Source organism: Cervus canadensis, chromosome 12 (assembly GCF_019320065.1).
Source record: "Cervus canadensis isolate Bull #8, Minnesota chromosome 12, ASM1932006v1, whole genome shotgun sequence".
NCBI lineage: Eukaryota > Metazoa > Chordata > Mammalia > Artiodactyla > Cervidae > Cervus > Cervus canadensis.
The window spans coordinates 10,544,175-10,571,891 of NC_057397.1; the positions used below are offsets into that span (position 1 = coordinate 10,544,175).

The 27,717-nt window shown below is 55.7% G+C and overlaps 1 protein-coding gene across 5 annotated transcripts in view; it reads right to left on the bottom strand.

Annotated features, from left to right (window-relative positions):
• ARHGAP39 (Rho GTPase activating protein 39) overlaps window positions 1–27,187 on the bottom strand; it is a 55,233-nt gene extending 28,046 nt beyond the window's left edge. For 3 of the 5 annotated variants that reach the window (XM_043484249.1, XM_043484247.1, XM_043484251.1), the window contains exons 1-3: window positions 16,227–16,393; window positions 8,082–8,245; window positions 4,031–4,465 (exon numbers count right to left, since the gene is read on the bottom strand). In XM_043484249.1, coding sequence (XP_043340184.1) covers window positions 4,031–4,465; window positions 8,082–8,245; window positions 16,227–16,271 — 644 coding nt within the window. In that variant the 5' untranslated portion in view covers window positions 16,272–16,393. Of the gene's footprint in view, window positions 1–4,030; window positions 4,466–8,081; window positions 8,246–13,297; window positions 13,421–16,226; window positions 16,394–27,004 lie in introns of those variants that run through there. The other 2 variants (XM_043484248.1, XM_043484250.1) reach the window with 2 other exon arrangements.
• Between the last annotated feature and the right edge of the window lie 530 nt (window positions 27,188–27,717).

Below are 27,717 nucleotides of genomic sequence, written 5' to 3' on the forward strand. Positions count from 1 at the left end.
GACCAGCACAGGGCGCGGGCTGGCGCCGCCGGGGTGCAGCGGGCCCCGGCAGCAGGCCGGTGCTCAGCAGCCGCCCAGGCCACCAGCAGCCTCCGCCCTCCTGGATTCAGCCGTCACTGGTCCCACAGGTCTGTGTCAGAAACAGAAGGGAAGTATCCCAACTTGACCCACTACACAGCAGTTTAAAAGCTTGAAAACAGAAAGCTTTGCTGCAATTTTTTTAAAACTCACAGCCTAGGTGGAAATTTTCTGTTTGAGAAAAGATTCTACTCAACTACTATCATCAAACATTGAATGTGAGGGGTTTTTAGATTTGACAATGTTTCTCAATGAATTCAACCTAAAATTATAAGGCAAACGGTGCTTATATGAGACACTGAGACTGCAACAGTCATTTTGATGACAATGGATGTCTGAGTCACAAGCAGTATCAAGCTGCTTTAGCATCTCCTTTGCGGGCCTCAGAAATTGGAACAAGAAGCAAGATCCCCATTCCCACACAGGAGACACGCTTTATGAGCTACAATACTAGTTCCAGACCAGTGCAATAAAGCCAGTCACATGAATGTTCTGGCGTCTCAGTGCAAACAAACATTACGTTCACACTGAACTATAGTCTATTAAGCATGCAAAGCCACCTGGGTTTTCTGAGGATTTTGAACTCCAGGCCTTGAATGGTAGAAGGAAAGCCCACAACTAGCTAAGATGGCTGTAAATACAAAGGGAGACAGGATTGTTTCCCAGCACTGAGGCTTGAGAGGCAATGGCCCCTGAGAGAGCACACGGACAGCGTGACCGGGGTACAGGGCCGCACGTGGTGTGGGCGGATGCAGGCTACAACGTGCAAGAAACCACAGTTGACACAAGACACGTAAGCAAATACCTTTGGACCAAGGCCAGGAAAGAACTTTTTAAACAAAACACTGAAAACAAACAAGGTGAAAATTACAGTAAACTTGCTTGCATCAAAATCAAGGGCTCCAGGGACCCATCAGCAGGCACGAGGGGGGTCTGTAGGGCAAGGCCACCCACACACTGAACAGGAGCAAGTCTACAGAAGCAGCCACCGCGCACCCGAGGCTCTGCCTGCTCAGCCCGAGGCCCCCCGCGGGCCCCAGGTGCAGAGTGGGGGTGCAGGCTTCCCCAGGCCGCGGGGTGAGTGCAGCGTTCTGGGGGAGCACCCAGGAACATGCTGGGTGGCAACGCACGTGTGGAGCACATGGGAACGCACAGGAGGAAGGGGTGGGAAGGGCCTGGCCTGGAGGAGCCGCGGTGACAGCACATCCTCCACTGAACCAGGGGTCCCCAGGAAGCGCCCCACAACCACCCCACCACACCAAGGCCAAGTGCTAGAAGGGATGAAAGTGACCAGCCCTTAGGAGTCCCTGAGGAGGAACACATCTAACACACGCGAGAAGGCCGGCTGTTCAGGGAAAAATACGAACCACGGGGAAGTGGCTGACCCTGGTTCCAAAGCACAAGTCAAGGCAGAAAGCATTAGCGATATGACACAGGGAAGCATGCTGGGAACACCGACTGCAAACCTCCCTGCAGCCGACCCACAGCTTCCAGGCAGGACAGCAGCAGCGCGAGACAGGAAGAAAGGACAGACCACTCCCACCCCCTGGGGGGACTTCACCTCCCGGAACCCAGGTGTCTCGGCAGATCAAAACTTAGTAAAGAACTCAACTGATACAATTAACAGATCTGACCCAACAAACACCCAGAGAACCCTAGAGCTAACAGAGAAGAGAAATTGTCTGCCTTGGCCGGCAGGGTGTCGTCTTGTGCGTCTCCATATTCTCACAAAGACAACAGTCCTGAGGGATCAGGGCCCTGCCCACTGCAGGAGGGCCCATCTCAACTTAACCAACAGTGTTCACAACAGCCCTGTGTCTCCAGAAGGTCACATTCACAGATGCTGAGAACGGGACGGGGCAAATTCAACCCACAAGACACAGAAACATACTGGATAGGATTCCCCATCCATTCATGCTGAGAAGCCTAATAAGAGAAAGGGACATCCCAGCCCGACACACAGTATCACAGGGCCAGTGGGCCTGCCTGCCTCCCCGGCCCCGTCTCCTCGGGGAAAACCGGCCAGCTTGGGACAGCTGGCGGAGTCACAGGCAACTCTGGAGACAGTGCGCTCGACTGTAATGAGAGCTCAACAAGTGTAAAAACAACTGACGTATAAATATAACATCTGGGGCCTTCCTTGGTGGCTCAGCGCTAAAGAATCTGCCTGCTAACACAGGAAACATGGGTTCGATCCCTGGCCCGAGAAGATCCCACGTACTGCGAGGCAACAAAGCCCTTGTGCCATAACTACTGAGCCTGTGCTCTAGAGCCAGGAAGTGCAACTACTGAGCCCGTACCCATGACTACCAAAGCCCACGCGCTCCAGAGCCTGTGCCCACAAGAGAAGTCGTGCAATGAAAAGCCTGCGCACCACAACCAGACAGTAGTCCCCGCTCACCAGAACGAGAGAAAAAGCCCGAGCAGCAATGTCAAAAATAAATAAAATTAATAAAATTAATTTTTAAAAAGTAGTACCTGAATACCAGTAATGATCGCATAATATGACTTTATATGGTATCTAAAAATCTTTAAAAAGTGCAAGTTCTTTGTGGAAAAACATATAAAATGTACTACCTTCATGAATGGGAGAAGATGACACAAGCAAGGTGGCTAGTCCCCCAACCTGCCCCACAGTTTAAACACAATTCTAATCCTCCTCCAACTAAGCTCCTCATGGGAGGCCGATCCAAAGGCAACACCATGATCCAAGTCACCATACCGGACACCTCTGGGAAGAGGACAACCCTGCCCCCAGGACGTCTGCCAACAGAACCTAAGAAGAGTCCAGTCCCTCACTGGCCTGCAGGGAAGAGCCAGCAATCACCACCAGCAATGCCGCCGTGGGGGACCTGGGCCCAGAGGCTGTCACGTCTGCTGGACAGGCAGCGGCACCGGTCTGAGCTCACCAGAACATCAGAGGGATGCAGGGCTATCTTTAAACCTCACTCGCTTGCTTTTTCCTTGGGGACCATCCCAGGCTCTGCTTCATGAGGACGACTCCCAGCAGCCTCTCAGGCCGCTCCAGCCCGCGTGCCCAGGCCCCTGCCCACAGCCCTGCCCTGTGTGTGCCAGGCTCTCGCACACCCTCAGCACAGGTGCTGCACTCCCAGCCTGGCATGTCACCCTCCCAGGAGCAAACAGACCCACAGCCTAAGTCGGCTTTTGATTACTTTGTGACTTCCACTGTCACCAGGCGAAACCCAGCCTACCTGGTCTCCAAGGACCATGTCCCACTCCTGCTCCTCCCTGGCTTCTTTCTGGTAACTTCCAGCCTGTCTGGGTTTATCCAGGTCACATGCCCTCCAGCCATTTCTTCTGGACTGGGACCCTTGAGTGCCAGCCCTGGGGAACAGCTCCCTGGGGTTCAGGGTCTGCCACATGGGCACTTGAGGGGGGGGGGGTGCATAAGCAGCGGGGGGTAACATCCAGATGTGAGGCCAGCAGGAGGCGGGAGCCCAGGTGTCCACGGCCTCACTGTCTGCAAGACCAGGAGGGAAAACAGCCACAGTGGCTGCTGGACAAGCCAACACCCTGGGGGCTCCCAGGACAGTGCTCTGCCCCACCACCGACAGCCTCAGTCCTTCCTTTGCAAAACAGGGGTGATGCCCTCACCTCCCTCCCTCGGTGCTGGTGAGGTCAGTTAAGCTCGGGCAGGGAGGCCTGGAGTCAGGTGGGGCCAGCCGAGGGACCCCCATGGATCTGCATCCAGAGAACAGGCCGGCGGGCCTAGGGAGGGCACCCCTCCATCACAGGAGCTCTGGGGGCCAGCTCTGGGGTGCCCCCATCACGGGAGCACTTCCCACAGTGGAGAGAACCAAACAATTTCACGATTAGCCAGAGAAACTCCAGCCCCGGCAGGGCCCGGCAGGCCTCGGCCAGCTCCGCCCAGGTGGGCACAGGGGAGTGCGCAGATACCCCAGAGGCGGCAGGGTGCAGGGGCCCGCCTCACCTGCCACTCTCGTCCTTCACCACCCCTGGTGCAGCCTGCCGGCTGGCGCGGCCCACCAACTCCTGCGCCCTGTCGCCGGTGTCCAGCTCGGGCTCCAGGGACGAGCTGGTGCTGCCATCGCGGCTGACGCTGCTGCCCCGCCCGGGGCTGTTCTCTGCCGAGGCGCGCGGCGACTCCGTGTTCTGCTTCAGGGTCTGCAGCTTGGCCAGTGGGATGATGTCACAGTCCTGCGGCCGGTGCCACACAGTGCGCTGGGTGCTGGCGTTGTAGTAGTAGAAGCGTGACGTGTTGGGGTCGAAGAGCTCCCACCACTGGTTCTCGCTGGTCCGCTTGATGCGAACGCCGGCAGGCGGGTCCCACACGCACTCGCCGGTGACCAGGTTGGCGTACATGCGCTCGCGTGTGCGCGGCTCGATGATCTCCACCCACTCCAGCCTGGGGGAGGGGGCAGCGTCAGGCGGGGCTGGGGAACCCCACCCACCCCAAGACCAAGGATCCCGCCCGTCAGGCCACCTGCTCTGGGCCGCACGTCCGCGGGCTGGCATATCCAGCACCAGACCTTCCTCGTGTCTGCCAGCCTCAAAAGCAAGAAATCTCTTCACATATAAGAGTAAAACCAAAGCTTACCTAAATTCCATCCACTCCCGATTTTCTAAACGCTCATCAGAGCCCAGCCCTGGGCGGCGGGGTCTTCGGCCCAGCCCCACATCAGGGACGCCCTGGGTTCTGGCTCCCCATCCGCAGGGGGCTGGGCCACGGGCACTGCTCACTGTCCTCCCAGATGGCACCATGTCCCTCCCGGATGCCTGGCTGCTCTTAGTAGCAGCCACCACTGGCTGCCAGCGCCACCCATCACCTGCACTGGGAGGGGACGCCAACATCGCTGCGTTGCCCCAGTCAAAAGCAGAGCTGGTTCCCCCCAGAAGCCCCCAAGCACACCCCACCCCAAGGACAAGCCTGTCATCCAGCTAAGATCCTTAAAAAAAAAAAGTGTAAATTAAAACTATTCAAAAAAAAAAAATATTCAGAATAAAGCAATGTGAATGCCAATGTGTTTGACATCCCAGTGTGCTCTAGCTGACAGGTAGGGAGCATATTTCACTCTGCTTCCAAGTTTCTACACAAGTAACAATCCCTTAAATATCACTTCTGTGATGGGCCTGGTCCTCACCAGCACTGGGATGGTCAGAAGCTTCCAGGACCTGCAGAGAAGGGGAGCACCCCGCTCCTTACCCTCTGCTGCAAGCCCAGTTTTCCAGGCAGGAGCACAGGTGGGCTTTACCAGAGGACTGAGGGGACAGTGCTGACAACTCCCTCTGAGAACCTCATCCCGCCCTTTGAGGCCAGATGTACTCAGGGAGGGGAAGAGAGAAGGCACAACCCTGCAGGGCGATGAGCCCCCACCACACACACACACACACACACACACACACACGCCCTGCAGCAGCCCTGCAGGCTTGGGGGCCTCTTTTGGATGCACAGTGTCTTCTGGAAGCTCTCAGAGCCAAGGGGCAGGCTGGCCAAGTGGGCAGGGTACAGAAGCTGGAAGATGTGGAGCCAAGAGGGGGCAGGAGGTAAGGGAGCAATAGAGAGGGAGAGCCCTGAGGATGCTGAGGGCTGGAGGAGGGACGCAGGAGGGAGCCACCTCGGGGCTCGGCCACGTCTGAACCGCAACCCCTGCAGCACGGTCACACTAGGCAACCCGGTGGGGGAGGACGCTGGGGCTCTGTGCTTGCAAGCGTGGGACTATCGCCTAACCCGCCATCCTGCAGAAGGTGGGGCAGAGCTGGGGAGGCATCATGGGATCGGACGGCTAGAGGGACAGGGTCATGAGAGGTTGCAGCATCTCTGCACCCCGCAAGCCTTGCGTGGCGTCTGATCTCTAGTGACCCTGCAAGGCCAGTGCCTGCGGAAGGTGGGCAGGGGGCCTCACGTGTGCCCACTGTTACCCGTGTCCCCGGAGGCCCCTCCCGGGCCCAACCTCCACTGCCATCACCCCGCCCAGCGGGGGCGGGGGCGAGGCCCGACTCTTCCTCTCTTGCCTGCTGGCTGGCCATTCTCCGCAGAGGACAGAGCAAAGTTCTAAACTGGGAAGCATTGTGCCCCCTGCCCCCCCAGGATGGAGATCCCCCCCAACACAGCTCAGCGGGCACCGTCTACTCTCAGCCTGAGGACACACCTGCCCCCACCCTTGGCAGCCAGAAGGCACTGCCCGAGGGCAGTCCTCACAGGGACAGAAGGGCCTGGAGACCTCGCTCCTGTGAAGAGGGAAGCTCTCAATTCTGCGGTCACCCTCAGCTGATGGCCTGCGTGCCCCTCGAGCTGCGGCATGGGATCAGCCGGGACAAAGGGCAGAGGTGCCCAAGGAAGGCCTGGCCCAGCAGAGATGCTCAGAAAGTACTGGACTGAACACTGTGAGCCCCGGGGAAGCAGTAACAACTCCTTTTATAGCTCTAAATACACTTTCAAATGAATTTACTGGTGGTAATTCTCTCTGAATAAAGAAAAAAAAAGAAAAGAAGCTGGTTCCTTTTCAGCACACTACTGTGTGCATGTGGGCAGGACCCCGTTTTCTCAGAATGTTCTGGGTGCCCCCCACAGCACTTTTTATGAAGACCCCCAGGGACCCAGGGGGCAGAGAATATGCTGGAACCCGGAGTCTGGTCAGGGTCGGGAGCAAGGTTGGTCGCAGCAGACCCCATGGCTGGGAGGGAAGGCAGGCCCTGTGCAGACCCTGAACCCTGGTCAGCGGGAGCAGCAGGGCACAGGACGCTCAGTCACAGGGCACGTGGCTGAGAAGGGTCAGAGCCTGCGGGTGACGGGCTGACCACCGCGGCCCAGTCACACTGTGGAGGCTGTCGAGTCTGAGGGAGATTCATCTGGCGACAGTGTCTGGCATGAAGTGGGAGAAGACTCAAGATGACGGCGGTTTCTGGGTATGACCGGCTGCGGCCTCTCCCCAGCGCCCAGGGTGCTGCGTGGACAACCGCCCCTCTGTTCTCCAAGTCCTGCAGACTTTCACTTCAGACAGTGACCTGTTCAAAGACTCACTTCCAGAAGAGCCTAATGGGTGCCAAGTGTGTCCCAGGCAATCTACCAGGAGAAAGGGGGGCAAGTGTGAGTAAACATGTGCCCTGTGACACGGGGCCCTGCAATAGGATCCAAAGTGCGGAATAAACGACAAACCACGTAAAACAACAGAACTCGTGATTCCACAAGAAGAGGTTCAAGTGAATGCAAGACGCTGGGCACTGGCCGCCCGGAGTAGGCCGGGTGCCATGGCTAGGAGGCTGGCCGGCTCCACACTCACCCCAGGAAGGCCCAGAAAGGGTGGGAGCCCCAAAGCTGGTGAGGAGTGCAGGGGCAGGAAAAACAGCCACTGTCCCGAGAGCAGGGGTGGCAGGTGGCCGGGACCCTGCAGAGGGACACAGTCCACTCAGAAACCCTCAGACAGACCAAACCAAGGGGCCAGTCTGTCCACTGAAAAGATGTTGATGTCACAAAAGGCAGAGACAGGAAGTGGAAATGTTCCAGGGGATATGCAGCAGCCGCAGGGTGAGTGGTGCTGGAGGGGCCACAAATGCCAAGAAGGAGGCAGGGAACCAGGGGCCAAAGGCAAACAGCGGCGCAGGAGACTGGAGCCTCAAGCCGCATGGTGCCCCCCTGTGCTGGGAGACGGGCCCCATCCCGCCGGTGGCCCAGAGCAGGCTGGGGGGAGCAGTGACCACACAGCCGCCAGAGCGTGAATCCGGGTAAGGATATACACTGCACTCTTCTTCTTTGGGCAACTTGTGGAATTACTCCCGTTATGCCATAAATCACACAAACGAAAGTGACCATCTGCGGCTGCCTGCCTCGGCATGGATGTCCAGGGAAGGCCCAAGGGGCAGGGCCCAGCGAGGGCTGGCAGGGTATCCACTGCCCACGGAGAAGCCCTCCCTGGCCTGCAGTGCAGTGGCCGAGGGACAGGGAGTGGGCCAGCCCCACGTGCCTGCTGCCGAGCTGAGCAAGAGGCTCTGGCCCTGCTGGTCCCACAGGTCAGGCGCCTCACCTCGTGCTGGACCCGGACACCCGGGACTCCAGCAGGCCGGCATGCTGGCTCTCGCACTCGTAGTCCTGTGCCTGGGACATGGCAGCCTCTCCTTCAGGACCCAGGGGGACGGCCGTCAGCCGGTCATCAGGACGCCCTCCAGCATCAGTCAGGAAGGCGTCGTCCTACAAGACAGAAGAAGCCACGCTGCTATGCCTCGGGGTTTGGGGCACCAGGAACGGCCAGCCCAGCCCTTTCCATGGCCCAGGTCGCTGGTGTGGATGGAGCGCCCGACCCTGAACCCAGCCAGGGTCTGGCCCCTAGGGAGGGCATTCAGACCCCTTGCCAGCTGGCTCTGGGTGAGCTGCCTGCCCCTCTGAGAGCAGGGCCCTTGCCTTTGAACAGGGTCAGCACCACCCACTGGTGCTTCCAGGTGGGTATCCATGGTGAGAGGTTGGGCAGCACTTGAGGGTGGTCTATGCACACACAGGGCCCAGATTTACAACCGAGGGGCTGTTCTGAAATGGTCCTGCACTGGCACGGTTTACACATGGGAAACAATGAAGCTCGACCCCTACCTCATCTGATACATCAAACTCAATTCGAGGTAAACCACTGCTCCAAACATTAAAGACAAAACAATAAGGTGACTTCCCTGGTGGTCCAGTGGTTGAGAATCCGCCTTCCAGCACAGGGGACACGAGTTCCATGCCTGGTCAGGGAACTAAGACCGCACACACCTCGGGGCAACTGAGCACGCATGCTGCAACTAGAGAAGCCTGGGCATGGCAATGAAGACCCCCCCAGCCAAAAACAGACAAAGTGAAACAATAAGACTTTTAGAGAAAATGTGGAAGAAAATTTTTGTGGTCTTGGAGTAGGTACACTTAATCAGACACAAAACCACTCACCACAAAAGAAGCATTAAAAATTGGACTACAACATTAAGAACCTCTGTTTATAAATCTTTACCATCATGGATATTACTCAGGCATAAAAAACAGTGCAATAATGCCACTTGCACCAACATGGATGGACCTGGAGATGTCACACTAAGGGAAGGAACTCAGAAAATGACAAATCCCATGTGATATCACTTTTACGTGAAATATAAACTACAACACAAATGACCTTGTCTGTGAAACAGAAACAGACTCACAGACAAAGAGAACAAACTTGTGTTGGCAAAGCAAGGTGTGGGGGAGGGAAGGATAGGGAATTTGAGATTAGTGGATATAAATTATATATAGGATGGATAAACTACTGTATAGCACAGGGAACTGAATTCAAGATCCTGTGATAAACCATAATGGGGAAGAACAGGAAAAAGAACATATATATGTATACTGAATCACTGCATTGTACATCAGAAATTAATACAACATTGTAAATGAGCTATAATTCAACAAAATTTTAAAAAATAAACATTTTTTTTCTATTACATGTAAAAACACAAACCCTGGGTGGGAGATATTTGCTGCACAGAATATGTATAATGTATTACATATGCATGTGTACCTATCTGACCTAACAAAGGACTATTTCCACAACTCATATAAGGGTCCTAGAAATAAATAAGAAAAAACAAATACTCAACAGAATAAAAGACAAAAGACTTGAAAACACACTTAAAAAAATATCCAGTAAAAAAAAAAAAAAAAAATCCAGTAAAGGCAGAGAGAATTGTGCGCCACCTCTTTCGTCACTGGGAAATGCTAACTAAAAGCACCCTAGGACACTGGCGTGCCCACCCGAGTGGCTGCACACGGGGGCTGCGGGCGCGGGGGAGCCCTGCCACCGGGGGCCCGCAGCCCAGCCTCAGCGCAGGAGCCTGCTGTGGCCACCCAGACCTGCTCACCGTCCCCAGTGGTGCATGGGTGTGGCTCCCGGGGGTGAGAGACAGAAGCCTGACCTGGAGTCACCAGCGCGGTGGGCTGCCATCGCACGTGTCTTGGTTTACAAAACCTCTCTGGGTTCCACGCCATTGCTTTCACACCTTTCCGTTCACATGCCTCCCACTTCAGGGAGACATCTGAAGGAGTGGGGAGCAGCAGCAGTGGACAGTCAGGAACCAGTGAGGGAGGCACCCAGAACAACCTACGAGGTGATGGACTGGAGGTGGAGTCCTGCGCCCGCCTTTACTGTAATGTGAAGATCTGCACATACGTGCGTGTGTACACAGGTCAGTTCACACAAACACACGAGAGGGCCTAACAGCAGCAACAGGCAGAGCAGCTCCCACACTCATGCCCAGAATCTTCGGAGACTGCAGAAAGCAAACAGACACGATGACCCTGGAGGGAAAGTCCTGCAGAGTCAGAAGGTTAGGAAGACTTAAGACAAAAACGCAGCCCCACAGTGAAGGGGCCTGTCAAAGGGACAGCAGTGTCAAATAAAAGAGCTCCCGGTGACCAAAGCTGCAACATTTTGAGAAAAAATAAGAAAGCCATACTAAATTGTTTAACGCAAAGTATAAAGTTAATGTCCCTAAGTCCATGTTGATATAACGACACAGAGTAAGAAAGATGGGGAGAAGAGACAAAGATCCCTTGCAGAGTACCATTGTTGCAGACACTCCAACTCCAGGACCCTCCTCCCAAGGGCACCCCCAGGCCCTGCCCACCACCGCCCACGGCCCCGCCTCTGGAGCAGAGGGCTCTGTCTAGGTACTATGGCCTGGGCCGTGCTGTTCACTTCACACCCAGTTCTTCCCAAACTCGACTCTCAATGTGCAAAGCAGCCCTCCAACCCAGGGCATCTCCTGCCCTCCCTGGATGGCCTTTTCTCCAGACTCCAGCACCAACCACAGCTCCCCGCCCCCTCTGCTGTCTCTGTGCGGCCATTCCCTCCGACCAGAGCAGCTGTCCCGGGGCTGCGGCCTCTGTGCCGTGGCCGCCCTGTATCTGCGTGGCTCGTGGGCGCTCGTGGCTGCCATGGCCCTGTCCTCCCTTCTCGGCTCTGCTAGCCCCCCGCCCCCACTTCTTCTCCCAAGTGCTCAGTTCCCTCCCCTCCTCCTCCCGGTATCTGCACAAGGCTCCCACTCTGGCCCCTGGTCACTGTTTGTCTGTAAATGAGGACAGGGACAGGCCAGACATGGGGAGCCCCTGCCAGCTGTGCTGCTCCTGAAAGTTTGATCACCAAATTTCTTTACAGGCTCCACTCTGGAAATGAGTTTCTGCTCCTAGGACATTTTTTGGTTCCAAGTGACAGAAACCCAACTCCAACTGAAGACAGCGTTGCACCTGCACCCAGTAAGGCCGTCTGGGTTCCCAGGACGCCCCGCGCGGCTCGGCTTGGCTCTGCGCAGGTTGGCGCACTGCGCGCAGCAGCACCACAAACACAACCAGATGTTTCTTCCTCTGGTCCCAGCAAGAGTCTCCTGGTCTCTGAGGACAGGGTCCCCGGCCTCTGCAGTGCTGCGAGGGGACGGGCTGGAAGCTGGCTCCACGGGCATCTCAAGGCCCTCCTGCCAAAGCTCCTCTGAGGTGACCGCCTGCCCACCTGCAAGGTGACTCACCAGGAGGCCTCTTCTCAGCCCCACCATAAGGGGGATGAGGCCCAAGGCCCTGCCAGCATGTCCCCGGGGAGGGCCATCTCCCTTCCCTCCCCCACCTCACCCCATAAGAATCTGGCTCTTGTAGAAAGTGCACTTGGAACACCTGGGCCTTCCTCCTTCAGCTCATCTCTCACCAGACACCCACCTACATCTGGTTTACCCCAAGGCCCACCCAGACCACAGACCCCTTTCTGCCAAGTAAATGTCATCAACGGTCCCTCCCAAGTGCTCCAGTGGGGAAACTGCACGCTGCTTGAGGCTCTCTCTTTCTCCTCCTCCCTGTCTGGCCGACACCATTCTCCGACTTCGCTTATCCCTGATTCACTGGAGATAAAATCCTGTTACCCAGTTTTCATTCTTTTTGTCCATTTCAGTGAGTTTCAGGGAGGGAAGAAGAATAAACAAGTCTCTGCTCAGCCATCATTTCCAGAAGGCTTACGTTCCATTCTCAATGCTGTTTTTAATAAGTTTTCCAAGTTCTAAACAATGAGCCCAACTCAGTCTCGAGCTCTGAAAGCCTGGCTCTGAGCTGGAGGCACAAGGCCCCATTCTCCCACTCAGAACAGGCCGGGCTGGCATTTCCGCCTCCGCGCCTCCCGCCCAGCTGTTCTCACTGACTCCCCTCCTCCAGCGCCCGGCCACGCTGTTATGCTGAACATTGTGACCTAACCCCTCAGCAAGTTATAGAATCGACCTATAGGTCAGAACCAGCTTTTCAGACCCTTCTGGGAAAGGATGTCTGATGCACCCACACAGAAAGGACACGGCTGTGCGGAGTCAACTGGACATGCACGCAGTTAATCTCGGAGGCTGGTGCTGCCCTTCAAGGTCCCAGAAAGCTGCCGTCGTGGGGCCAGCACCCGGCTCCTGCCTGGCCTCAGGGTCACACACAGGCCATCAGGACACACAGACCCTGCTCTGCTCACCCGCAGGGCGCGTCCCTCACCAACAAAGCAGACACGGGGCCCCTGCAGGACTGTTCAGAGAGAAGGGTCTCTGTAGCTTACTCAGGAGCCAGAGCCTTGTACACAGTCTAGAGATGACGGGAACAGCCCCACACGGCACCCCAGCTCTAGGAGGTCAGTGAGAGACGGCTGTGGTCTGCATGGTCATGGGGGGCCAACGCTGACACTCCTGTCACCCCAGAGACCAGAGGCCAGTCCCCACCCCTCCAGGCTGAGCCCCCAGCTGCCTTGGCCCACAAAACCCCGTGGGGGCTTCAGGGAGGGGTGTGGGGTGGTGCAGTGACCCGAGGCAGCAGAACAGGACAGGATCCCCACAAAGGCAGGGTTGCACGGAGAAGTCCCTTCTGACTCCATGCTGAAACTGTTTCTTGGACTTGCTTTTCGTTGCTCTTGTTATTATAATCACACATAGTGGCCTGCCTCAGAGAATCGTGCCCCTCTCCCTGACTGTTAAATTAAAGTGCCTTTGTTCAGAACCCTGTCTACCTGTAGATGGCACAAAGGACAAAAACGACATAACCCCCTGCTGGAGGCTTGCCATCCTAGTAAATGTTCGCAAGATTAATGGCCTTTTTACTTTGTTTCCTCACCTCCCACCTGTCTCTGATGCATAAAAGAACCTGGCATCCAGACCCCGGTCACTTTGAGACGTTAGTCTGCCATCTTCTTGGTCACCCGGCCCTCTGAATAAAGTATGCCTTGCCTCAGCATCTCACCTCGCGGATTCAGTGGCCTGTTGTGCGGTGAGCAGAGCGAGCTGGGACTCCAGCGGGAGGAGCCAGTGGCACTCCTGTAACAGGACGGCCTCCCCGTGACGTCAGAGCACCGCCCTCCGCCAGTGCTCACTGAGCACGCAGACCTCCGACCTCCGCTCAGCGAGTCCACCGCACTCACTGCAGTGGAAGGACCTGAGTTTCCAGTGAAACTCAGCAAAGCCAGTGTCAGACTCTCTCGTGCTCACTCCCGGACCCGTCTGCCCCACCCAGGAGGGAACAGAGCACCCCTGAGGGAAGGGAGCCCCGGAAACACTGCGGGACAACAGAGCAGGGGAGCGGCAGCGGCGCCCGCACTCGCGGCTCCCTGGGCGCTTCTTGCCTGCCCAGTCCTCTGCCAGGCTTCCCTGGTCCAGACTGGACACAGGACACCCTTGCTGCCCTGCCCTGCGGCTCAGTCTCAGGTCTGGCCTTCTCCAGTTGCAGGTGTGGATGTTCTGTTTCCACGGGTGACTGAACGGAGGCTCACCGCTGGCCACCCTCACTCTGTCCTGGTCAGCTCCCCAAAATGCTCCACATACACCCCACATCTGAAGGAGGTTTCTTACCTCCCTGCCCGCCAAGAACCCTTAGGACGGCCTGCGCACAGGCCCTGGAGCTGCCAACGGGAGCCCTAGGCCGGCTCCACACCTGAGCTCTGCAGCCCCACCTCTTGAAAAGCACCTGACTGGAGGGGAAGTAAAGACACATGAAAAACTCACAAAAAATGCACCGGGACATGCCGACAGTCGCCCTTGGCTGAGCGCCTGTGGTGCAGCTGCGGGTGAACTCACTGGGTTCACTTGCAGGCAGAGCTGCCCCTCCCTGTCCCTCACACCTGCCAGGCCGAGGCTGCAGTGGTGGGGACTGCCGCCCGCTCCTCAGCACCCCGCTGTAGGAGCGCTCCAGTCACCTGTGGCTGAGCAGGTGCTTGAGCCCAGCTCCCTCCAGGGGCTGCAGAACAGACATGCTCAGTGCTGGCTCCTGATGGGCTCCATCTGGAGCACGAGCCCCAGGCGCAGGACCGGCTGGTGCCCAGCAGCACTGCCCCCAGCAGGCTGGGGCTGAGCCGGACCCTGGCCCACAGCCAGGCCTCTCTGCCCCTGCAGCCTGCGTGGCACAGGGTGTGAGACTGCTGAGCGTGTGAACACATGTGACCGCAGCGTGCACCAATAAACCAAGAAGCCAAGTTCCAATAACAGGAGAGACAGTGCCTTCCTGGCAGGGCCAAGCCGGCCAGGCCGCCGGGGAGACCGGGGTCCCCGTGCTGCAGACACGCCCCCCTCCACACACACACACACACACACAGAGGGCTAGCCCAGGACCTCCTGGGGGAAGAGACTCTGGAGAACCCTGCCATATCTGTCACAATAATGAAACGTATAGCTCTGACCAACCCTCTTAAGAGAGAACACACACTATTATGACAGTTTTAAACTACGGGAAAAAAAAATTTTGTCTGCTAATGAGACAGGAAGAAAGTTCAGAACCCCGGAGGGCAAAAGCCAAGTAAAACCAGGAATGGGGATCATTCTGCTGTGTGCATCTGAGGAGCATTTGTAGCACTCAGGAGAGGCAGGGGAATGGACAGAAAGCCCTGGACGTGCCTAGGTGATGACCCTTGGAGACACCCCAAGGTTGAGACCCTGAAGGCATCAGGTAGGAAACACAGTCCTCCCACCCAGAGGAAACAGGACTGGGAGGAAGTATCTAAGAGCTCCAGACTGTTTGGAGGGGAGTAAAAATATAAATTAAATTTTGATAAATGAATTCTCTGTGTTAAAATACCCAAGACAGCCACGAGGGAAGTCAAGTGAGTGAATTCCAGTTTAGATAAGAGAAAAAAAAAATTAGTCCAAAAGGAGAAAAGAGGAATCTGTTCTCAATGACAGGACAGAGTATGAGGTAAGATGGTAGAAATAAATTCAAACACAGTAATTTTCATAAACACAAACGGGCAGGTGGTCTAGGTAAGACAAAGACCATCAAACCATATGTTTAAAAATCCAGATACATTCAACATAAGGATGTGAAACTGTGACGGTCAAGAGTGGATAAGACACCCTGGTCTTCGAGAAGGCCGTGCAGCTCCAGGGGTGGGGGCCTCACATCCGTGAGAAAGAAGAGTCAGCACGTGAACCAGGCTTCATCTCAGGGACCACCCCAGGAACATCTGAAAACAGACTCCATCGGGGCATAGAAGTCAAAGGTCCCCACAAAGGCCAAAGGAGCAGCTGCTCAGTCACTGCCCCAGTCCTGGGGCACAGTGGTCAGTGAATGAGAAGACCTGACCCCAGCAGTTGTCTGGGGTCACAGCTCATAGGAAAAAGGAAGATGTAGGCGGTGTTTCCAAAGGCAGCGGCCTGGGTGGGGATGGGCCGAGGGGCGGGCGTCGGGAGGTGCCTCGAGCAGGTGGGGCTGCAGCTACTGCGGGATGTCACCTCTGCGGGAACCTAGAAAGCTAGAACCACAGTCACCCCGATGCACGGGTCTGCACCTGAGCACCGCCCCTGCCCTAGCTGTGGGGGGGGGCACCCGTGCTCCTCGGGCAGCACAGCCAGGACAGCAGGTCAGGACAGAGACAGCCTTCTGGCGGCACAAGAAGACCGCATGCAGTCACCCCGCAAGCAGCTGCAAGGCTGAGACAGGGCAGGAAGTGTGGAACCCACAGCTCAGCAGGTGGCTTGAGTGCAACGTGCCACTGCCCCAACCAGACCTGGAAGATGCACTTCCTCCACAAAACTGCCTCAGTTTCAGCATCTAAACAGGCACAGCCCTCGCCCTGGCTGCATCACTTACTGAGCAACTACTGTATACAGCAAACACTTGGCAAGAGCTCTAAAAGCATGATCACATTTCCCCTTTCACCCAGAACACAGCAGCTGTGTCTCACCTCACAGGATAGAAAATGAGACCCCCGTTTTAAAAAGGCCAGCATCTGTGCTCACGCCCCGCAGCTGGGCCAGGCTGTCCGTCCACACTTCTCTCCCTCCTCTGCTAGCAGACCCGTTCCCTGAGGCCTTCCAGGTGTCTGAGCCCAGGCCCCGCCTGCACCCCGCCCCACATGACGGATGCAGTGAAGTGGCAACGTCCTAGAGGACCACAGGGGAGGACGTGGCCTGCCTACTTAAGTCCCAGCCTGGTTTTGGGGCCTGAAGCTGCTGGGTGCTTTGTCCTCAACAGGAAGAGGCTTCTCAAAAAAAAAACAAAAGGAGGCAGAAATAAACAGTAGGAAAAAGGTAAATGACAACCTGGCACCTGGATCCAGCCACCCCGATGCAGGCAGCTCTGGGAGGAGCCAAATGAGAGGGCGATTTGATGCCTTGTCCCACAGTTGGGTCACACTGGTGATGAACAGAGCCCTCGCGGGGCCATTAACGCCCCTGCCCCGCACCCGCCACACCTGCCGCTGTCACGGGGAGCAGGGAAGGGTGAGCAGGGGAGCAGGAGCTGGGGCACAGCAGAAGGGCATCTCCAGTCTGTTCCAGCCCCAAGGGCCTGGCTTCCGGCAGGCAGGCTGCCCCTCCCAGCTGCAGCACAAAGGAAGTAAGGAGGGCTAACCAAGGCCACAGTAAGAGCTGGCGCTTCAGGAGCAGTGACACGGGTTGGGGACACATAGGCTCCCACCCAGCCTGTGCCACACTGGCCTCAAGGTGGATGTCATCCAGGACGTCATCAGTAACGTCCAGCACGGAGCAACTGTGGGAGCTCGTGAAGGTTGGGACGCATGATGGGGAGATAGCAGAGCTAGACAGCAGGCCTGGAGGGGGCAGCGGCGCCCAGAGGTGGACACCCCCACCACTAAGGGCCAGCACAGGGAAAACACAGGCATGATTGCCAGGGCGGGAAGATCCAAACCCAGCTGTGGCAGAGGAGCAGCCTGAGCAGAGGACGCTCTCAGGCCCCCAGCCGGCCCGAGCAGAAGCTGCCTGCAGGCCCGGGCGCCACCAGCCCTCCCCGGTGTCACCCTGGCTCGGCCACCAGCCCCGCATGCACACTGCCACATCCTGAGCCACCAGCCCCGGTGTCTCAACGGGACCTCGTCTTCCTCAGGGTCACACTGGTGCCCAGACGCCAGAGCTGCTGGCTCGCCCACCACAGGCTCGGAGCCCTGGAGCAGGCTCCCTACGCTCACCCAGAGGGACAGACTGCATGCCCCCGCTGTGTGGCGCCCTAGCCAAGGCTCAGGTGACCCCCCACTGGCAGCTCAGGGGTGCACCGTCCCCCAGGCTCAGTCATGTCACGCTTCCCATCCCGTCAACTCTGTGCTGTTCTCATTAAACTCCTTTCATCTAGTTCACAAAGCCTCTCTTCAGCTGCTTATAATCTGACATCTAGCCAGTGGGTTAGGGTTGTTTCTACAGATTCCATGTGGTCTGTCCCAAACGTCCCTGGCCCTTCCTGTCGGCCTCCCGTCTTCTGCTCCTCACTGTGGTCTCTCTTCGCTGCCTTGAGCTCCTGGGAGACTTTGGATGAGCCTGGGGTGCCAACAGGGTTAGTGTCGGCTTTCCTGCCGCAGCACAGAGCCCGGCGTCCTCAGGCCCCCTCCTGGCTCCCAAACCACCCTGTTCTCTCCCCCTTACTCACCCTGGCCCCGGGAGTTTTTCTATTAAGTGTCACCTTCCTGTGCATTCGGCAGGTGTTTGGGAGCCTGAAACTGTACGCATGGGTTCAACCTGCCATCCTCACCTAAAAGTCAATATGCTTTCTCTAAAATATTATCTTTACAGGAAAAGTAGGAGCTGGATTTTAGAAATTTTAATTAATTAAAATTTAATTTTCACCGTAGAAATTATTTCAAAATACAGAAAGAATACTTTCCTAACCTCATCATCTATTAACATTAACCACTTTACAAATACAGGCATACCCCCAAGGAAATCATCCCGATTAACATTTTTTGGTAGAATATCTTTCCGGTTTTGATAGGTTAAAAGCTTGTAGAGTATATATTACATATATATATGTATAACTGAACCATTTGACTGTACAACAGAAATTAACACTGTAAATCAACTAAATGTTGACACAATTTTTTAAAGGTCATAAATCATATATTTATTCTAATATGTATTTCAGTTAATGGTTATTAAAGGGGCAAAATTTAACTTATGTCAAAAAACTTAATCAAACATTTCCTCAGAACAACATGCAGGAAAAAAACCTCAAGTTGGATTTGAAATTCAGCTGGGAGAAACATCCCTTAGGGCTCAGTTGGGAAAGAACCCACCTGCTGTGTGGGAGACCAGGGCTCGACCCCTGTGTCAGGAGGACCCCTGGAGGAGGAAATGGCAGCCCACTCCAGTGTTACTGCCTGGAGAACCCCATGGACAGAGGGGCCTGGCAGGTGACGGTCCCCGGGTCACAAAGAGTCAGACACGGCTGACTGAATAGCACACTTGCTGTGCACGTCTGAAGTGCCCTGGGCCCGTGCTGCTGGGGCACGGGCCACGCAGGCCCTCTTGGCAGGTGGACTGGGCAGTGTCCAGTGTCAGGCAAAGTTCAGCCCTGTAGTCAGAAAACTTGGGCTGGAAACCCATCCCCGCCAGCCTGCTTCTGACCCCACAGGCGCTGCGCCTGTGCTGTGAGGGGAGTATTTCTGCTCCTGCTGCACCCAATCTCGGTAACCTCAGGGCCTTTGCTCATGCCGTCCCTTCCCCCTGAACACGCCCCACCTCCTACTGAGCCTCACCCTGACCCCAGGACTTCCTGGGGGTCATGGCCCCTGCAGACGTGCATCACAGGACTACCGGGCAGGGTGGGTTTGTTCCTCTGCCTCCTCCTCGATGGAGCACAGTTGGGAGTGTTTGTTCTGATCCTTCTTATGTGTCAGTGTGGGGAAGAGGGGGGAGACAGTCTGTCCACGTGTTAAACCCCCATAACTGCCACTGTCCTCATTCTCACTGCTACAGACACCCATGGATGTTGTCCCCATCCCCCAGTGCCTGAGCCCCTGCTCACCATCCCCAAGCAACCTCCGACACTGGCTCTCAGCAGCCTGGTCTCCCACCCACGGGCCACTGCTGCCTGTACATCATGTATCTGAAAGCAGACTATGGTTATTCCTCATAAACAAAACAGCAACCTGAAAGCAACTTTAAATTGTGTCAGGTTAGAAGTGCTGGTGCACAAGGCAAAGAATTACCTACTCAAAAGCTAAGTGAACTAGAGGACAGGACTGAAATTCATGCTGAATGCCTGAGAAACAAGCAGGGAAGCACTGTGCCGGGGAGAACAGACTGGAGTCCCCGTTATGTTCAAGAGAACCCCTGAAGAAGACACAGCGAGAGCGGCGCCGGACAATGATTTCTGGAGCAACAGTACTACCTGGTGCGTGTGTGTACATTTTTGTTGTTGTAAATAAAACAAACTCACAGCCAGGCTCACTGCGTGAAGGACTGAATGACCTAATAGCTACTACCGAAGAGAACAAGATCAGTGGTCTGAAAGGACACCAGCAGGTTCCTGGACCCCAGGCTTAGACAAAAGGGCAGAGTCTAAGCCACCTTCCTGGACCACAGCTGGCCAACCTGACTCCCTCTTAGCGGGCGTGGTGGGGAGAAGTGGCACTGACCGCGGAGACCGGGCCTCGAGAGGGGCCGACGCGGTGACCGCGGAGACTGGGCTGCCAAAGGGGCTGCAGCTCCACGGCCAGCTCTTGGGAGGCACGCTCTGGCCACCAGCGAGGCGTCAGCTGCAAGGTGCTGTGCTGGGGAGCCCTCCAAGTGGGTCCTGGCTCCTCCTCAGTCAGACTCCGGTGCACGTGAGGGAGCTCGGAGATGACCCCTCCCTAGCCCCGTCTGAAATGCAGTCACACAATATCCCCATGCTGAGTGTCTCCTGAATTCCTAAGACACAGAAACCATGAGAGGTGATAATACAAGACTGTTTCAGGCCCCTAAGCTGTGAGGTGATTTGTTAACGAGAATAAAATAACTAGAGCTATCATCTACAAAGGAACACCAATCAGGGACTTCCCCAGTGGTCCAGTGGCAAAGATTCTGTGCTCCCAATGCAGGGGACCCAGGTTCAACCTCTGGTCAGGGAACTAAAGATCAGGGCAGCCAAATCAACGCATACCAGAGAAAGGTGACAGACAACGTGAAGTCCATGGGCTGGGATATTTGTATTTTACGTGTTTCACACAATCCCAGTGGCTAGGAACACATGCTGGCCACCAGAGAAGTCACAGCAAGTGGCTGAAGGGGCTGTCACGGAACCACCAGCAGTATCTCGGGATGACAATCCTGTGAAGTTCAACCCATGAAGGAAGCCCCCATGCCTCTGGTTCATGCCAGGCCTGCAGGAACATTAGGAAAGGACTGAGAGAGACAGCAGAACAAAGAAGAGCAGCCAAAGAAGCACATAGGCCCCAGCGGTGGAGGCCAGAGGAGGCGTGCCAGGCCTGGGGCAGCACCCTGCGGCCACACGCGGGGTCCACCAGCCTGCAAGAGGACAGGAAACATGCTCTGCTGACTTGGCCTCCTGGCGTTGAAACTAACTTCTTAGAACCTTACCCATGTGTAACACTCAGTAGTGTACAGCATCCTCTGAAATTCAGTCATGCTCCAGCCCAACACCCCTGGAGGCCAGATGGAGAAGATGCAACCCAACCCTCAGACACGAGCCAAGGCTTGGCTGCGAAGTGATGTGACCGATTCACCTGTGATGGACCGCGCCCCTCAGGGCGGCGGCAAGGCCGGACTCAAGGCTTCCGCGCAGCAAACAGTGCTGCGTCCCCTTGGCCAGCCCCTCAGGGACTGACTTGGGGTTATCGTGCCACCCACCAGACTCCTCGCCACGACTCTGGCATGGAGTCAACACTAAGGCCTTGGCCTCCACCTTGGAAAGTTCCCTCCTGAAAAATCCTAGTCACTCTTATTTTTAACAGCTTTATTGAGATATAATTTACATACCCTAAAATTTACCCACTTAAAGCATAGATTTCTGGAATATTTTAGCACAATCTCTGACATGCACAACCTTCAGCAACGTCAATTTTAGAATACCTTCACTGCTCCAAAAGAAACCCCATACACCTCAGCTGTCATCCCCCAGGCCTGGCACCTCGAACCCACTTCCTGTCTCTATGGATTTGCCTATTTCATAGCGATGGAACCATACAAAGCCAGATCTTTGTCTGGCTTCTTTCACTCAGCATAATATTTAAGATTCATCCATGTTGTAGCATGAATCAGTACTTCATGTCTTCTTATTGCCAATCAATATTCCACTGTATGGATGGAACACACTTTGTCTGTTCACCTGTTGATGGACTTTTGGGTTGTTTCCCCCTTTCCCCCTTTTTTCCCCTTTTTGACGGACTTTTGGGCTGTGAATGATACTTCCATGAACAAGTTTCTGTATGGATATGTTTTCCGAGTCTCTCTTATCAATAAGAGCACATGAAAGGTGAGCCAATTTCCAACTGAGAAGCTCATTTAGGCTGACCATACTATATTATTTAAACATAAGACGGATAACTGGGAGAAACAAATGACCAAAGAAAGTACAGAGTTAAAGACATAAAGAAACAAAAGCAAGACCTGATCTAACAGAATAAACAGCGATTAAAGACAGAGGTGTTACTTCTAGGGATGGGCCCTACAGCCACATCCACACGTTTGCACCGTGCTGTACCTGTAGCCTTATTTTAACTGCACAAAATACAATATTCACCAGCAGTGGCTGGTTAAGTTACAGTCACAATGAAAATATTATATTTACAGTAAATATACAGTGAAAATACGATATCCACCAGCAGTGGCTGGTTAAATTACAGCACCGCCACACAGCCAGTCATGAAAAGGAATGAACTGGAAAAAAGAAAAAGAATAAACTGAAAAATGTACTGATATGGAGTGACTTCCCAAACACATTTGGTTAAAAAGGCAAAGTTGAGGAACTTTTAAAAGAAAAGAGCAGGAAATAATACATATGCATGTTTGCTTGCATAGCTACAAAGCATCTAAGAGGAGATGTAGGGGGTGCCTCCACCAGACCAGGCCAGTAGGGCAGAAAGCAGAAGCAACAGCCAGCTTAACTACACACCCTCTGTATCTTCACACCCTGAATACACTATCGAGCCGAAAAAGTGTTTAACCCTTCGGGGAGCGAAAATAAAGAGAATCTAAGAGAATTAAAACATTCATACTCAGGAAAGCAAGAAATGAGAGATCTTGGGTATCTGGAAGCAGCCAAAAAGGGCAAACCAATAAAGGCATCTTGCCTATGGCTGTGTCAACCTCAAGAGCACCTGGGTGACCCCCACCCAAAGCCACTCACCCCTGCTGATGCCAAGACACAACGGAACTGTCACGTGAAGCCCTGAGACATAGCAGTGAGGATGCCCTCGAGGACTCCCTGTGCAGAGGGGGATGGCTGTGTAGAGACTGTCTGGCGCGGGCCAGAGGAGCTCCCCGTGCTTCAGGGGAGGAGGGGATGCAGAGCGGGGCTGGGCCTGGTGGCACTCGGCAGGGTCGCCGGAGAACAGGATGCTAGTGGGGTCATACCGGGCCATAGAGGGTGGTCTCGGGCACCAGACTCTGAGGAGACCCGAGCAGCGGTGTGACTGGCAGACGCCCTCAGCCTGTTCCTTGCCCTGGAGCATCCAGGGTGTCACAGCCTGGTGACCTCCGCATGTACACTACCAGCTGCACCCCCTCCCAGCTGCAACAACCAAAAATGTCTCCGGAGGCAAACCACCCCTGGATGAGAAATCACCGTCCTGACGCATCCCCTGAAGACCTGCAGGAAGACAGAGGGAGGTAGCCCACCCAGGAGGCACAGTCACAGTGCCCACGGGACAGCACACAGGCCCGCTTGGCAGGTGGACCGGACAGAGGAAGTGTGAATTCATTAACTACCTGGGAGGTACAATGAGCAGGACGTGGAGGGCAGGAGATGGTGGCTGGGGGAAGACCCAGAGCACCAAGCTTCCAGGCAGGAACCTGGAGATGACAGTCCTGGGGCCCCCATGGCCAAGGCCAGAAGTGAAGCAGGAGGCAGGGAGGCCAAGAGAGGAAGTGAGGCTGGCCCTGCCACCCAGACGGGGCACTGAGCAGGCTCACTTCCTCCCCAGGGGGTCCTAATCCTGTCTCCAGGTGTGAGCCCACCCTCGTCCTGGAAGAGGGCTGTCCATCCTGCAGCCTCCCACTCCCTCCTTGGGAAGAGCATCTGACCCCTCTCCAAAGCTCGGCCAGGTGACCTGCTCTGGCCACAGAACCTGAGTTGCCAGTTCTCCACTGAAGCTCAACAAGACACAGTTTCCACCGCTCTCTTGTCATAAGAACAGCATGTCCCAAACAAGGGCATGCCCCTGAGTCCACAAATGAAGACTTGAGAGAAAAGTGCCACAAGCAAACGTAATGTGAGCTAGAAATAAACCTCTATTGAGTTGTTACCACAATCCTTCTAGAGAAAACTGGCCAATAAAGTCTCTGATTTCTTCCTTCTCCAATCCATCCTATGTGTCACTTGCCAGTCACACGTCCTGAACCATTTTACCAGGACTTCCCCTACTCACAGATCTGAAGTGGGTCCTATAGCCAGAGAACTAAATTCTACAGTCCTTCAGCTGAGTTCAGACATCTTCACATTATTCTTATTTCCTCTTATTTCTCATATAACCTTCTACCCCCCAAACCACACATAACTCACCTTCTTGCCTTTGCTCGAAAACCTGACACGACCTCTGTCTGTGCTGCTGCAAAGTCCTCACTCCTGGCCCCCACGCACCTGCTGTGAGGGAGGTGCAGCTCAAAGACCACCTTCTTCCTTGAAGCCTTCCCTCACACTGCAGCCCCTGCAAGCCTTTTCCCTCTGAACTTCTAGAGCAAACTTTCTGGAAATGGGCCAGAAAGTAAACGTTTAGTTCAGGCATTGTGGGCCATAAAGTCTCTGTTCCAACTAGTCAATTCTGCCAAAGAAGCCATAGATGATATAAAAATAAATCAGTGTGGCTGTGCTGCAATAAAACTTTATTTACAAAGACAGGCAGCAGGCTGTCAGTGACTGCAGCTTACAGACCCTCGTCGGGAGCAGAGTGGGAAGGTGCAGACAGGAGCACAGCAGAAGCAGAAGTGAACCAGGGCTGCAGGAGGAGGTTCTTCTCCACAGGGTGGAATGGTGTGGCTGCAGGATGGCAGGGAGCAGGCCAGAGCTGCCAGATAACATCAAGGGCAGTCCCAGGGGCTGGCAGAAGGCACAGAGAGGCAGGTGCAGGAGGCAGGAGGCAGAGCCAACAGCTGCAGGTGCAGAGTCGCCAGAGGAGCAAGGAAGAATGAGAAGAGGGCTGGGGGCAGGCCCGTCCAGTTCAGCTCTGCCAGGTGTCGCCAGGCCTAGGGCTCTGCACCCCCGGGCTGTGCTTCTCAGACAGGACACCCACAGAGCTGACTTTAAGAGGGAACGTCTAAGAGCCACAACAAATGGCCACATGGGTCAGTCAACAAGCAGAGCAAAGGCACTTACTACTAAAACTAGGTATTTCACTGAGAACATATTAAATGGACATTTTTCTCAAAAGCACCAAAGAACCAGGTAGAAGCTTCATAAGACACCATGTTCACTGTTACTAGTGCTGGAGGGCAGCCCATTCAGCACACACGCGGGAGAGAAGGCAGAATGGATGTTCTTAAATCTATCTTTAGATATTTTGAAATTTGCTCACAGAAGCTGTTTCATTACCGTTTGTTCTGAAAATCAAATGTTCTCAACCTTAAACTCCACAAATGCCAAAAGACTCCATTTAAAGTGGGGGTTCCCCCTTGTCTCAGTGTGATAGAGACAAAGGGGACGAGATGAAGTGATCAGAGTTAGTCTAGGATCTGGGAAGGAGAACCATCTCCTTGGGGAACATGACAAATTTTTCCACTCTGTTCTGAAGCAAGTTAGGTTATTCCTCCCAACACTGAGCAAGACAGAACATCACAGCACTGGCAGTGCCAAGTCTTTGCTTTCTGGTGCCTATGCCCTCACTGTTACTTAGAGCTGGTTAATAAAGTATCTTTTCTGTCACAAGTGTAACACTGAAAAGTATAACAATGGCTCTGGTAGTTTAACTCAAGAAGAGAACTACCCAAGAACTGCTCGGCATCTCATTTCTGTCAGCAACAATCCTACCTAACCCCTAGGACAATAAGTACTGCAGGATTCTAGACTAGTTCATTAGAAGCTTTTCTCTTCTAAAAAGATTTTTTTTAACAGTTCTATATGATAATCTAAGCACGTGAGATTTGTTCCTTATTTACCTTTATGAAGACTTGCTTCTCCAAATATGCTTCTCCCCAGCTTGTGTAGGAAAAAAGAGCCAAAGACCTCAAGTTAGTGTTAAACTAAGACAAAACAACTGACCCAGCAAGTGCGTCCTGAAAATCAGACCTTGGCAGCCATAATAAATAGCTCCTGACTTTTCTCAAGAGGGACACAGTACCAGGCACGATGAATTCAGGGAGTCCCACAACCACCCATTTTACAGATGAGTAAGCAGAGGGGAAGTACAAAGCCAGGAAACAGAAGAGTTGCCACTCAAAGGCAGGCAGTCTGGCTCCAGAACCCGCCCTCTTCTCCCCTCTGTTCTCCAGCCTCTGGGCAAGACAGCTGACTAGACAAAGTGTGGGCAGGGAGACCCGGGCCCTGCTCATTCCCCAGCTAGGGCTCAGGTCACAGAGTCCACGCCAAGCTGCTTTACGGAATGAGTCTCCTTGCTTTACAGACACAGCTATCAAATCTCCTTCCCCTCCCCCAGCGAGGAAAAACACACCTTGCTCACTGTGAAAGGGGAGCCGCTGACCGGGAACCACCTGCTGTTTACAGAGGCACCCAGGATGTACAGGGTTCAATTCCCCTCGCTGGCCTCAAAGACAAATCTCCTATTGTCTGCAGCAAGGGAGGAAAACGAAGCCTTGCAACTGTAGGTTTCTGCAAAGGTCACAGGAGGCTTGCTTGAACCCTACGACACCGAAGCGGGTGGAGGGGCGCCGCATTTCAGCTGCTGAAGGCTGCGCAGCGCCCACAGCAGCTGCTGGTGGGAGCAGCATGTAACACACCCACAGTTGCCAAGGCCTCGCAGCCAGCTGCACGTTTTAAAATAAAAGACGTCCTGACCCCCAAGATGCGCGCAGCCTGCCTCGATCTCGGCCCTCGCACGGAACACCGCCTCCACCCACACCAATCCCGCAACCCGCGGGCAATCGAGCAAATTCCAGTTCCGGGAGGGCGACCAGGGGGGAAGGCGGGGACACCCCTGCTCGCTCCGCTCCAGAGGCCCGATCGGCGGCGCCGGCGGCCACGACCGGCACCCGGCCACGCGCGTCCAGACTCCCTGGCCCCGCAGCGCCCCGACTGCGCCCCGGAACCGCACCCACGCCCCGCGCTCAGTCTCCGCACTCCACTCACGCCCACCCTCGGCCGGGCAAGCTCACAGCCCCGGGCCGGGCACCCTCACCCGCCCGCACCCCCAGGCCTGACCCCACACCCACTCGCACCCTGGCCCCGGCCCCCGCCCGGCCCTGGGACCCCCCCACCCCGGCCGCAGCCCGCCCGCCCCTCGGGCGGCTCGGACTCAAATCCCCACGGGCTGGGCCGGGGGCCTCCGAGAGGCGGGGCGGGGGCCGCAGCGCCGGCCTCTCCGCCATCTTCCCGGCCCGCGCCGCCCACCGCCCGCGCTCTCACCCGCAGGCTGCGCGCGGGCCGCGCCGCCATAACCCCTCATCCCGGCTCGCCCGCCGCGCGGGAGCTGCTCGCAACACTGCAGCCGCCGCCGCCGCCCGCTCAGCGCGCGCCTCCTCCGCCGCCGCTGGCCGGGTCCGCCGCCCCGTCCGCCGCGGCCGCGCGTCCTCCCGTCACCAGCGCAACCCCCCGCCTCCGGCCCCGCCCCCGCCCCCACGCCGCGCGGCCCTGCCCGCCAGGGGGCGCCGCCGCGGGGCTCTGGCGCGTGCGCCGCGCGCGGCACCTCGGGAGCCGGGGTTCGGCGGGGGCGCGCACGGCCTGCCGGGAGGTGGGCGTACACTCGCGCTGGCCCCGCCCCCAAGGCGGGGGTGCGGTCCGCAGGAATCCTGGGCTGTGGCCGGCGGACGAGTGCGTCCCCGGCGCGGGTACCCCAGGGTGCAGCGGGTGCAGAGGGGCGGCAGCTGGCCAGGTGACGCCGAAGCGCCCTCTCCGCCCTGCCGTCTGCACCGCCGCCGACCTTGCCTGTGCGTTCGCCCATGAGATTCTTCCGATCCCCTTCTGTACGGTGCGGTTGACATTTCCTACGTGTCAGTGTGGATTTGGTGTAATTTTCCCTCCCAGGAAAGATTTCACTTTTCCTCGATTCTGAGAAGTTACCGACCATTGTCTCTAAAATATCGGCTCTTCCATCCTATGGGACCTCCCTATGTGTCTGT